The sequence below is a fragment of the Lissotriton helveticus genome, chromosome 12 (assembly GCF_964261635.1).
Source record: "Lissotriton helveticus chromosome 12, aLisHel1.1, whole genome shotgun sequence".
NCBI lineage: Eukaryota > Metazoa > Chordata > Amphibia > Caudata > Salamandridae > Lissotriton > Lissotriton helveticus.
The window spans coordinates 787,287,358-787,300,911 of NC_136073.1; the positions used below are offsets into that span (position 1 = coordinate 787,287,358).

General features: G+C 46.4%; 1 protein-coding gene across 2 annotated transcripts in view; it reads right to left on the reverse strand.

Annotated features, from left to right (window-relative positions):
* The window catches only part of DENND4B (DENN domain containing 4B), a 294,054-nt gene that overhangs the window by 58,201 nt on the left and 222,299 nt on the right, over window positions 1–13,554 (reverse strand). For both annotated transcript variants that reach the window (XM_078670188.1, XM_078670189.1), the window contains exons 22-26: window positions 10,919–11,094; window positions 10,004–10,160; window positions 9,183–9,428; window positions 7,830–7,947; window positions 7,583–7,748 (exon numbers count right to left, since the gene is read on the reverse strand). In XM_078670188.1, the coding sequence (XP_078526314.1) occupies window positions 7,583–7,748; window positions 7,830–7,947; window positions 9,183–9,428; window positions 10,004–10,160; window positions 10,919–11,094 (863 nt within the window). The remainder of the gene's footprint in view (window positions 1–7,582; window positions 7,749–7,829; window positions 7,948–9,182; window positions 9,429–10,003; window positions 10,161–10,918; window positions 11,095–13,554) is intronic.

Genomic DNA, 13,554 nt, shown 5'->3' on the forward strand with positions numbered 1-13,554 from the left:
AAATTAGTTAGGGACCTCCCACAGATGGACACTGTTGGGCACAGCCAGACCTGGGACCTAAGGGCCCCAAACCTGACCTGTCCCTCCAGTAAGCCAAACAGAGGGACCCAACCTCCAGCTGTAGGTAGCCAGAGGTTGACCCTGAGAGCCCAAAACAACTCAGTCTTGGAAAGAAAGGCCTCTATGGTGGAAAATGATTGGAGGAAGCTGAGCCCAAAATTAGTGGAGCCTCACTTCAGTACTCCATTTCAGCACCAGCCTTTTCTTTTGCCAAAACACACCACAGGTAGAGATTCCCTATGGTGGAGACCCTCAGATACCCTTAGGGTGAGGGATTGCTTAGTGGACCATGAGATAGGGGGTAACCATGCCAGTGCTGGTACTTCCTTATATGGCCACTCAGGCTATATAGGCTTACCTGGCAAGTATAGCCTTATCTCCTTTCGTTTTTTGGGGGGGGGGGGGTTATGTAGGAAGGTAGATCCCTGACTATGGTTGCCCCCAACTTTTTGCCTGGTGTTTTGCTGGTTTTCTGACTTAGTTGACCTGGGGCCCTGCTATTCAGGACCCCAGGCCTACTGCTCTCTCTGTAAAATGGATTCCATGTACCTTAGGTACATATCTAATTGGATACTGAGTCACCTTATCAGTCCCTGTACAGTGTACCTTAGGTACCCAGGGCATAGGTGTACCCAGGGCCTACCAGGGGCTGCAGCATGTATTATGCCACCCCTGGCTGGCCATCCAAATCTGACACAACTGGCTGCTTGACAGCTGGGGCAAGGTGGTGTAATCACCCTTTGCTTTAGATATAGTATACCTATATCTAACCCTAAAAATGGACACACAGATCTCCTATCAGTCACTCCTATGGCAGGCCTTGACAATCCTGAAGGCAGAGTGCTTGGAATCGTGTGAGATGGTGCTCTGGCATGAGCTGAGCCTGTCTACGGCTTTCGGGATCCATCCCTTAGCCGTTTCCATGATATCGCATACTATATACTCTTAAGTGCATTATAATCCTCGCGGTTATATGCCAACTCTGGTATCGCTTTATCAAAACATGTCGAGTAAGGTGTCATACGAATTGGAATACTAACCCCTCACCAATTCTGGCGACGGGGTTAGCATTCCACCCTTCTAGAGGGACACGACATGTATGTAACCTGTAACCCCGGTTAAAGTCCAACAGAGCCTTAGCTCCACAAAATGGATGCTGCCACCGAGACACAAGTCTGCCCTCCTGCTGCTGGGAGTCCTCCCAGAGCAGGAGATAAGGACAAAGGGTTTCCTGCCAGGGGCGGTGCCAGCACCGTCCCAGACAGGGTTTTGTGTATTCCAGGTAGGCAGGGCTTCAGAGGAAGGTGACTGCAAGTGGCACCCTGGTGCTCACTGTGCATAGGCCGGCTGAAACCAGTTCCAGGGGCACTCCAGCCCCTGGCCTGGGGAAAGCCCGCCAAAGGAGAGGGGTGTAACCACCCCCCTCCTGGTCCCACCCATAGGGCAGGACTTAGTCGCGTGCCAGCCCCCTTTTCGCAGATAAAGGTAGGAGCAGGCCCCCTTCCAAATTAGATCATCTTTGGAATCAAGACACAACTTTCTACGAAAGGACATCAAGATTTCTTCTGCAAGATTCTCCCTTGTGGCTAAGGAGTAGTCACCCTGCATCCGCAGGCACCATCTTAAGAACACTGCGGTCTGCTGCAAGTCCTTCCTCCGGAATCCGACTGTCCAGCTCAACAAGACCCGGCTTCCCTGGCACCTCCGACCTCTACTCACCTCTACAGTCAAGCTGAGAACCGTGAGTGCGACGAGACCTCAAGGGACCGACTATTGCCAAGACTGCACGACTTCTTCACAGCAAGCCCGCCGAGTAATCTCCTGGCGAGTGCTTTGGGGTCCGAGAAGCCCCAACCCTGAGCAGCTCCAGCACCGAAGAGCAGCCCCCCAGCATCTCCACGATCGGCGTGGGGCCCTTCTGCTTTTTGCTGCTCACCGCGTTGTTTGGCTACTAGCCCGCTGGCTTGTGGCCTTCTGAACGACGCCCGACGACATCACTGCTGCTGGTCTGGTTGCTCCAGACTGGCTCTTGCTCCCTTCCAGAAGAGGAGCACCCCGGACCCTCCTGGTCCACTCAAGACGCCATTTTGAGTCCACCGCGTGGGCTTGAATTAGCCAAGGCTTTGTTGCCCAATCCTGGGTACTTCGACGCCGACAGCTTCCTCCATCGTGGGACAGCTCGCCTCTCCATCCTGGTCGCCGACAACGCCTCCTGGTCCGTGAGATCTGCAGAGCACAGCGTCGCCCACTCACCTAGTCGAGGTGACTACCATCCGGTGCCCTCCTGGTGCCCACTGACTACTGGCTAGTAGTCACGAGCTTGGTCCCCTCTGCTTTCAGGTGTCATCCATCTTCCAGATCCAGGCTTGGATCAACTCGAACTCTCTTCACTGGTCGCCTGCCAGCATCTTTCTTCCAGGCTCCTGGTTCGTCTACGAGGATTCCCGACGTCTTTTGAGACCTATGCAGCTGCAGCCCCTGGGCTAGGTAACTTCGGCATTTCGGTGCCCCAGCATAGCCTCACTATCCAAGGGTCAGGATCCACTGTCGTTTTCTTCCTACCAGGTCGGGTTCGCCCGTGAACACTAACTTTAACGTTACTAGCTATCATAGACTTTGTCCCGCATCCCGCGTGAGAGTGCACACTCTGCACCCGAGTCCCCTGGGCCTCCTAGAAGTAATCTAACGATTCCATAGTCAAGTCCTAGCGATTCCAAAGCCTATTAGTACTGTACTTACCTGCTAGTAATTTCGCATTCCACTTTTAGAGTATATGGTTTTTCGTGCCCCTCGGGCATTTGTATATACTGTGCTAACTTAAGTATTTTTATAAGAGTTTTGTTGTGTGCTTAGCTCCCTGTCTCATAAAGAGCCAGGGTAGTCTTGTTATAAATAAATACACTGTTTATTTTCATAACAACTTGTGTGGTGTCCTTTCGCTGGGTGTTCAAGGGGTAATGTGATGGTAAAACAGCTGGCTTAACACGCCCTCTAGAGTCTTAGCCTTAGACTGCTCGTATCCATGCTACTAGGATAGCTGGTCTATAAGGTTGACTTACAACCAATCATCAATAAGGGTTGTTTGGACTGATATATAGTGATCACTAGAACAGTGAACACTGCACATCAGGCCAACTTCTCACACTAAGTCTCAAAAAACTTCAAATTAGTACCAGACAGGGAGGGCTGGGAGTGCCGGACCTCCGCGGCTACTACTACGCGAGTCAGCTGCAATGGTTGTCACGCTGGGTAGCGGGTAGGAACCTGCACGAAATTGATATCACCAGTGACCAGATAGCGCTTGTCGAGCTACACTCCCTCCTATTACCCGGGGCCAAGATACCCCGAGATTGCCATCCTCTTTTACACACAGCTCTGATGTGCTGGCGTAAGGCCTTGCTGTACACGTCGGCAGCCCAGCCCTACGCGGACAATATCCCCCTGTTGGGACTTCCAAAACCACAGGGACGACTGACGCAACGCAGGTTGAGACCATGGACGGAGGCGGGGGTGGATAGAGTAGGAGACTTGTTCGGGGATGATGTACTCTTAGACCACGCTTCATTTATACAGGCCACGGGGGCCCCACAACGACAATACTTCCTACATGCTACAGTATCGTATTACATTCGACACACATGGGCTCCGCAGCGCAATAAACCCATGCAACATGAACTAGTACATCTCCTTCACTACATGGGGACTGGAGGACACTTAGTGCGGTGGCTATACACCGGGATTAGAGAACACGCCGCTATGCCTCTTAATACACTCAGAGACACCTGGACGCTAGACACAGGGGAAGATATGACGGACGGGGCCTGGAAAATCGTTCTTGAACACCCCAGAAGAGTGTCCAGGAATGTGAAGTTCAAATTCATACAGGCCATGGTACTGCATAGAGCATATCTTAACCCCCAGCGGATTCACAAGATGTTCCCTGCCTCCTCCCACTGCTGCCCTCGGTGTCAGGCGGAGGAGGCCGGTCTTCTCCACATGATGTGGCCTTGTCCACTCATAAGTGAGTATTGGGGACAGGTCCGACACATACTTCACACTGTTACGGGCATGCGGATACCGGAGGGAGCGATGTCTAGCCTGATTGGAAATAGGAAAAGACCTAAAGGACATAAAGCCCCACTGAAACGTACAGATCTGGCGCTGTTGTTAGCGGTCAGAGCTCTGACCATGAAGTGGAAATCTGCAAGACCCCCAGCTGTAGTGACTTGGCGATTTGAAGTGCTAAAGTGGGGTAGGGCTGAAGGCATAATTCTGCGTAGAGAAGAGGAGAGGGGGCTATGGAAACACCCAGTTGCACAGGACTGGGAACAGATGTTGCTGGAGTTAGAGGAAATAGACTTGACGCCCCCACAGGCGGGGACTGTATAACTGAAATAGGTGGACTGGAGTAAAGGGAGACTGAGAATAGGGCCTTGCCCAGGATGCGCGCAGGTTAGCCAGACGAGAAGAGCATGATTTTCCGGACATGCTGATCAGTGCAGACTCTCTTTCCATTTACGGCTAGTGGTGACTGGGCAAGAAGGGTGGAGATGCCAGGAGACGTACGGGGGTGGGGAGGGTGTTGGGTGGGATGGGGAATGGCAATGACTTGACCAAGCGGGTCCAGTGTTATACTAAGACTGATGGGCGCTGTGATACTGCTGGGAAGGACCCGCGCATGTGAATGTACTATTCTATGATTGTTTAAGAGATGAAGTCATTAGCGCCCTGTATGAACACAGATATGTGAAACAATATGTCAAATGCCTATAGTTTAAAGGGAGAAAACGAGAAAAGACTGTATGATGTAAATGATGGATATGTGTAAAATATACTGTTTGAGCACAGTCATGAATAAAGAGTTTAAAAAAAAAAAAGGAATCTCTTTGAAGTTACCTTAAAGGTAGTGAAGGCTGTGAAGTGCAGAGTTTAGATTTTTTTTTTTCTTTTTCATTCGGAGGGCAAAAATGGATAGCCCGATAAAGGCTCGTCTCAGTACCTGCTTTTTAGAACTGCCAGTGCTGAGCACCGGCCGGACGAGGCCCACTTAAAGCCCTGGCTGAAGTGTAGATTTTAGTGCCCCACAAGGTATATGCGTAATCAGTTCACTTGTTTATCTGAATTCTTAAAACTGATGGAGTACGGGTGAGAATTTCGTATCTTAGTCCTTTACACTTGTCGATGTATGCCAATTAAGAGGAGAAGAGGAATTAGCCGAGCATGGACTTGCGAAAACAATGGATTTCTCTGGGACCACGGTCTGCTCATGTGAGGGCGATCGCATCATAAGTTATCTTATGTCTTAGTTTACTAAATTCAGTTACCTGAAAATAATTAGGTTGACTGTCACAACAACGCTACCTTTTTGCTGGTATTCGTGGGGTGATTTCAGATGTAGATTACATATTCAAAGGTGCAAACAATTCTATTTCTTTAAACATTTAATGGAGCACATCGCCAGCGAGAGAGAAAGTTTTCTTAGAGATCACAATTATTAGCAATGTGATTTTATTTATTCCTACCAGCACTAATATTTAAATAGATTTCCAAAGGGTTACAGTCTACAGATTCATGCAAGCAGGGAATGCAGGTGGCAAGGAGAACCCCTCACTGCAACAGGGTAACCCCTCTTCTGAAGTACAGCACTCCTCCTGACTGAGGCATGTACACCAACATAAAGCAATGAAGAATTCACAGGCCGCCAAGGAAAAATAAAAGGTAAATGAAGCCCTACGAAAGAGCGTGTCCCGCAAGAAGGCAGGAAAAATCATTAAACAAAATAGTGCCTGGAGGCTGTAATTAAAGCCTACCGGGCAACAACACACGTAACAGGGGGTGTCGCCATGGGAGGTGACAAATGAAGACAAGCCGGTACTAAGGAGGGACTACCAATTAACGAATCAGAAGCTAGCATCTACAGAGGACAATGACACAAATCAATGAAAAATGTGGGCGGAGCTTTACCTCCATACTCCGAATACAGCATGCCTCGCAGACCAGCGCATGCGCAGACCAGGCTCAACCTAAAAAGAAACTGATATCAGTGTGTAGGGATGGTGTACATATGGGTACCGTGACGTCACTTCTGACGTGGAGGACATTGACGCAAAGCTAATAGACGCCACCCACCGGCAAACGGAGTACTGCTTAAGATTTTCAAGATCCAGACTGACGCCAGGGAATATTCTAAAGTGAGGAAAAGGTGGTTAGAAGTCTCTAACAGAACTTTCCTCGTATGTGTCATTATTGCCCCATTCCAGGGACAAAACTCGAAATGGCTGGCATTTGGGGCACGGATATCCGTGTATCTGGAAATTCCCTCCCCAGTCATCACACACCAAATTCCAGCCAACTTGTAATTCGGGTCCTTAGTATTGCAGGGAAAAAAAGGAGCAAGAAAACTACTCACACACACACACTGAGCAAAAAAATCTCTTTTTGAGTCATGGAAAAAGAACAAGGCTAAAGGAAGTCACAAAGGACATGAGGTAATTATTTACTCCAGTTACCTATTCATTTTCTATCCTATGCCAGTTCAACCACTATGTTCCAAATTTACAGATGTTACAGGTTACGTACAAATGAACAACCAAAGAGGCAGAGTGATGCAGTATATTGAGAACTTGGAACTCATGGTTCATAATTTAATGGCTGTCTAGCGGTAACTGTTAGTTTGTCTACTTTTAAACTTGAAATGATTCCCATTTGTGCTTGATTTGGTGTTCTGCATTAAGGAATGCTTCAGCATTTCTTTGTCATGTGAACAAGCCAGCTGGGAAAGCTCACTATGCGTTTGTGGGGGAAAAAAACTACTTACCGCTGTCAACAGACATGGAATAAATTGTTCTGTAATGAAGTGGATATTGCCCATGCATATTAGCTTTCTACATCTTACTAAGCTCAGGAGTAATTCAATTGTGTTCTCTGGGTTGCTTCTACTAATAGTAGCTGTTTGGTCTTGATGTTTATTATGTTTTATGCAGTTTGAAAAAACTAAATATGGAATTGTGGCAGTACAGGTTGGAACATCATCTTCAGGAGAATTTAGTGAACGTAAAGAAATAAGCAGCTGTTGAAAAAGACGCTTGTGATAAAAGAGCAGGGGGCAATGATGGAAGAAGAGGATGTTACTGGTCAGTTGACGGAAGAAGAGACAGATTCTGGTGCAACACGAAATATAAGAGGTGCAATGAAACTGCAACAGTGGGAGATGAGGTAGAAGAGATGGTGAAGGATGTGCAGGATAAGAACATTTGAAAGAGGTGGAAAAAGAGACAATGGAAGCAGATAAATCACAATAGGTAATTATGGAAGAATATGTAGATACGGTGGTGATGAGGAGGAGGACGTGGAAGAAGTGGTCATGGAAAAAGAGGAGTAGGCGAGGTGGTGACAAAGGAAGTAAAAGAGGTAGTGGTACATGATGTGGAAGGAAGTATAATAGGTGGAGGAGGAATAGGAGAGTGAAAAAGAGGTGGTTGGGAAGGGGAGCAAGTAGCAGTGTATTATGATATTGTTGTACCTTTGGATTCGTGGCGGAGAAAGCTGGTTGGCTATTGTGTCCATAAACAGAGAAATGGCTTTATGGACTTCGTTGAGTCCCACGTGCCGCAGAATCTCTTCGAGGAAAACAAGAGTGAAAGGATGGTTATGACGCCGCCAGCATTGAGCACGAATTGGGATGTTACCTGCAGAACAAAAGAAAAATGTAATCGATCAGTCAACACTCCTGTATAATTCAAAACTCATCCCCAAAAAGTAATACTTACTGTGTAACCTCCATAGAGCAAAAAGGGGAGGCCATCCATCAGGTTCTGGAGTCAAGCTGTCCCACATCAAATGGACTACAACCTGCGGGCTATCCTGTTGGGACCAGAGGGGTTCAATCTGGAAAAGACAGAACAGGCTTGTGAAATTCTTGGAACCGAATGACCAGTTGGTAATGATAAATAACCTCAGAAAACGTAATTGTCTAATGACGTGAGGGTGGCACTGAAAATTAGAACTACAAAACACATCGGCATCTGGTTTACACCGTTTCTAAATGTCAGCATTGTGATATGTGGAGACTAACAGGAGGGCATTCTGTAACTTTGGAGCAGGCATTAAACTACCTGACAGATTATATAACGGTGATTTGTAGACCTTGCACTACTAGTAGAGGCAGTTTAGCAACAATGTAAGCAAGATGTGTAGTCACAGGAACCAAGAAATGGGATGCAGCAAGAAGGAAGTGAATTGCCTTGGAAAGGAGATGTGATGCCATAGGGAGGAAGATGTGGTACCATTGTAACAAGAGATGGATGTGAAGCTACTAGAAAAGTAGATGTGGTACCAAGGGAACAAGAGCTGTGGTGCTATTGGATCAGAAGACCTGAAGCCACTAGAACAATGGGATGTGGAGGCACAGGAACAGGAAGTGTCATTTATGGTACAAAGATGGGCATCCCTAGAGAACAGGCAAGGTCAAGTCTCTACAATGAAGATGAGGTAACCCTTGGAATGGAGGGATCAGGCACCCTTGCAACAGGGATGTGGGACCACTTGAACTGAACATGTGGGTCACAAGGAGCCACATAATCGGGAGTTGTGGTACTGTAGGAACAAGGAGCTGTGGCACAAGTGCATCTTTCAATGATGTACACATATTCTTTTTCCAACGAGTCACATTTAAAGATGCAGTTCTTACACCACAGCAGCAGATGATAGGCCACAGGAGCAGGCAGACACGAGAAACCTGAAGCAGGCAGATCAAAAACCTACCACTGGAACAGACCGTTATGACCCTACTGAAACTCTTATATCACTTCTGGAACGTGCAGCTGTGCTCCATACAGATAAGTACAATTTGAAAAGGAAGGCAAGCAGAGGAATAGACAAGATACCACCTTGTCAGACTGTGACAGAAAGAATTAAAATAGGAAGACGTAATGGATTTCTACAAGAAGCAGCACATACTTGGCAGCAGATACCAATACTTATAATGTCGCTGAGGTCTTCCTAACACTGGTAAAGTCTTTAAAAAAGTGAGGGCTCCAGAAAGATATAACATATTTTAACAATGTACAATTATTGCCCTATCCATAAAAAAAAACTAAAGGTAGACGAGAACAACACAGTACCTGGAGGCTATGTCTGACGTGTTTGGAAGACATCACAAGTTGAAGCAGATTGCTTGGTAATGCCAAGCGCTGGAAGTACCAAACCAGGTTCCAGTAGATAATGGGGTGACTGTTCACCAGCTCAGGCTGAGACAAAAAATCTCCTCCTTCATTCTCCAATAAGCTCTCCAGTTCTTTCCTTAGCACCAGGGGGCTCAGATAGGGCACAGTAACTAGTTCGGAGTTTGGATTCGGACTACCTGAAACCTGCGGGAAAAGACAAAGGTCATGGAATGATGAGTCTGGTCAGAAAGGCTCATACCCGTTTATAAGATTTAGGAGCATGGGTACAAGAAGGTACATCTTTTTGTTACTGTTTTACAAGCTATCTTTGTGTATTTTGAATGCAGTAGCATGTAAGGGCTAAATTACGAAGAATATACTTGATATCTACAGCTCAGTAATAGGGAAATCATCTGATGTCATTTTTAATACAAAAATCTTCATTATGTTTTTGGTTTAAACCATTATTAAGCAAGGCAGGTAACAAGAGCAAACAACACATATTCTTTCAAATCGCAACGCCTGATTCTGTCCCAACTTTATAGGTCTCCAACAGGGTCAGTTCGGCTACCAAATTGCCCAAAGACAATATAAAGAAGATCACCTCTGGTTGGACCCTTAAATGACACATTTCTGCAAACATGTGGGTCTGACCTGCCAGCCCATTTTTAAGCCTAGATTCTGTTGTTTCTTAACCCCTCAATCTTGTGTTGAAGTTATCTCCAACAAACATAGGTTCAGTGCTCCACCACTGTCTTCTGAACCTAAAGGCCTCCTACCATGTCGTCACTGCAGCCGTTACACACCCCAGTGCCGATTTCTGACTCTTCTTCATCAAGGGCTAAGCACTGGTATCGGTCACTTAACACAGGCCCTTGACCTCCAGGAACTGGAGCCGCGCTGCCTTCTTCTGAAGCAGATAGCATTCCAGAGCAACTGAAAACAAATACAATAATCAATCTACCATTTATTATCAAAGCTCCACAAAAGAAAAAAATAAGATGAAAAATATACCTGGTTACATTAAATGTAGGTGGTACAAAGAGGTGATGTGAAGAAAGAAAAGACAAACAGATATAGAACGGGGAGCCTCATATTCTGGGGAGCCTAAAAGACACTGCAAGACAGTGAGATGGCCGGACAAACACAGCAGGCAGTGGCAAACAAAACAATCTGAGACCAACGAAAAGGGGATGGTAGAAGGGGAGGGGCAAAGGGCAAACAGATGGGGAAGGGCAAAGACAGCTAGAGGCAGACTGGTAAAGAGGACAAAAGTAAAGAGGGGAAAAGGAAAAATCAGCAAAAGGGATGGAAAATAACAAGTTAAGAGTATAAAGAAGACAGAGGTGCAAAACAAAATGCTGAACAGTTACACACAAAGTCAAAGGGATTTTAAGATACAGGATCAAACAAAGGGAGTGGTAAAGACAGACAGAAAGAGAGTCAGGCAGAAAAAGACAGCATGGGAGAGGCCCAGAGACTAGAAAGAATATGTCTCCAGTACATACAAGTAATAGCCCACACCTACAGTGCAAAAGCATGACTTACAGTTGCAAGACATGAATTTCATTCTCTAGGCTACAATACAAAATTGTAACACCCCACAGTTTGGAAAGGGAATGGACAATGAGAACACAGACAATTTACAACAAAACAGAGAAGGTGAAGGGACCGGAGGACCAGCAGGGCAGTACCTTGGTTGGGCTTGGTAATCTGTGATCTCGATGTTAAGGAAGGGTACAAAAGGGTGGTCACAGAAGGGGCAGGTGGTCTTGAGGTTGGAGTCGTCTGGTGTCCACCCTGCCATGATCTCCTCGTCATACACTAGAGAGTTACAACTCTGGCACAAGGAGCAGCTTGACAGCAAGATCTAAAGAGAGAATGAGAGGAGCAGTAAGAGAAAGAGATGGAGAGATGTGAAAAAGAAGGGCGGATCAGAGAAATTAAAGTGAGTGTGAAGAGGTAAGCTAGTGGCAAAAAAGAAAATGTCAGAAGGAGAGTAGTAGTAATAGTAGTAGTAGAGAAAATGGTACAAAAAATAAGAAATATTGTGAATATGAAGATAAACTAGAAGAGCTATAAGAGAGGTGGAAGTGAAAGAGTGGTAAAAGTGAAAAACTGAAAATAAGTAACCAAACTGAACTGAGCCTTTTTGCTGTCATAGCGTTCATTACCCCTTGTCAATATCATCAGTCCCTGCCTTATCTATTTCAAGACAGGACACACAGGAGGACAGACCACTGTGAATAGTGTCAGGAGAGGGCTTCAATAAAGACAAACACAATAGAGCAGTGACATGTACCAGCAAGTAATCATATCAAGAGCGTTCATCCCCTCCCTAACTACAGTATTGAACAAAGAAGTACCACCTCAGGGTGTATCTAACATTAAATGCTGAGAGAGATGTAGGACAAGCTCATATGTTAAGGTTTATGAGCATTTGTTCTAAGTTCAAGCATGTATAAAGGGATGCATGTGTTATTTTTATAGCTCAAACTCAGCCAAAAGGCGGAGGAGTACTGTACAGGGTCAAATGGAATGGAAGGAAACCTATAGAGCGCATTATGCAATGGTGTCAAAAAATTGTAAAGGAAAGGAGCACCCGCTAAATCCAAAAGAGCTACCATCAAGGAAGGGAAACAAGCCAAGTTTTCAATTGCTTCTGGAATGCTGCACAATAATCCAGACTCGCAGTATGAGTGGGCAGTGTTCTACAGTGTGGCTGTAGCTATTGAGAAGAAGCAGCCGCCGTATCTGGCTTTCCTAAATCTTGGAATGGTCACCTTCATAATGGATGATGATCTAAGGTGTTTTTAAGGCATGTACCAGTGAAAAGCTGTTCTTAGGGGAACAGATCCCTGGTGATGAAGAGCCTGAAATACCACGTAGAGTGCCTTGAATGTCAACTCTTTCTAACAGGAAACAAGTGAAGAAAACAAGTTACTTACCTGTAACTTTGGTTCCCCAGTATTGGTAACTTTCATAGATTCCCATGCTTTGTATCATTCCCCGTCGTCGGAATGGGAGCCTCGGTAGTATAAAAACCATAGAGACAAAAGAGAAACCCAGGCCCAGGCCTCATCTCATTTTGTATCCTATCACCCTCTTTTTGTAAAAAGAGACCAAATTTTTGCCAGAACCAATCAGAGCAGCCTCACCCTCTGGAACCTTCCTGAGAGAGCTCAGAGCCTCAGATTTTCGTAGCCGTTGTGCAAACCGCCACTAACTCTGTAACAAGGCTGAGCTTTCCCCGGGGAGGCGGGTGGGCGCATGGGAATCTATGAAAGTTACCAATACTGGGGAACCAAAGTTACAGGTAAGTAACTTGTTTTCTTGCCCCAGTATTGGAACTTTCATAGATTCCCATGCTTTGTATCAGAATAGTTAGCAGTAATTTACCAAGAACACATTTTGTAAATACATGGCATCACATAACCATAGAAACAATATAGAAAACATAGTAAAAACCAACAAAATGTGCTCACCAGGATGGAGGGATCGTAGGGAAAGCTCACCTCTCAATGAAACAGATTCCGCAGGACTGCCTGACCAACAGCCGCATCATCTCGTCCTGCCGACTCCAGGCAGTAGTGTTTCGTGAAGGTATGCGTACTGCTCCACGTAGCTGCCCTGCAGATGTCCTTAATGGCCACTCCTGAAAAGAGAGCCACAGAGGAAGCCATCGACCTTGTGGAATGTGCACGGACTCTTCCGTCCAGTGGCTTGCCGGCCTCCTGATGACAGAACTGAATCGCACTGGAGATCCAGCGAGAAATGCCACTCTTTGTCAAAGGCAACCCCTTGCGAGGTGCGCTGTAGGACACAAACAACTGAGTTGACTTCCGAAAGGGACGTGTGCGCTCCAAGTAAAACTTTAAGCATCGTTGAACGTCCAAAGAATGGAGCGTCCGCTCCGCCGGTGTAGAAGGGTGTGGAAAGAAGGTTTTCAGGATCACCGGTTCATTCAAGTGGAACTCAGATGGTACTTTCGGGATGAATTTGGGATTGGTCCGAAGAACCAGACCTTGTCGTGTAAATTGCAGGAATGGATGTACTATGGAAAGCGCCTGAAGCTCACCCACCCGCCTCGCTGATGTGAGGGCCAGAAGGAGGGCCAGCTTCCAAGATAGGAACTTCAAGTCTGCTTTGTGCACAGGCTCAAACGGAGCTTTCATGAGTTGTGCCAATACCAGGTTGAGTTGCCACACTGGAGGAGGAGGTCGGACTGGCGGATACATCCGGAATAATCCTTTCAAGAATTGTTTCACAACCCTAGAGGACCATAAGGAAGGACCTGAGGAACTGCGCCGATACCTTGATATGGCTGCCA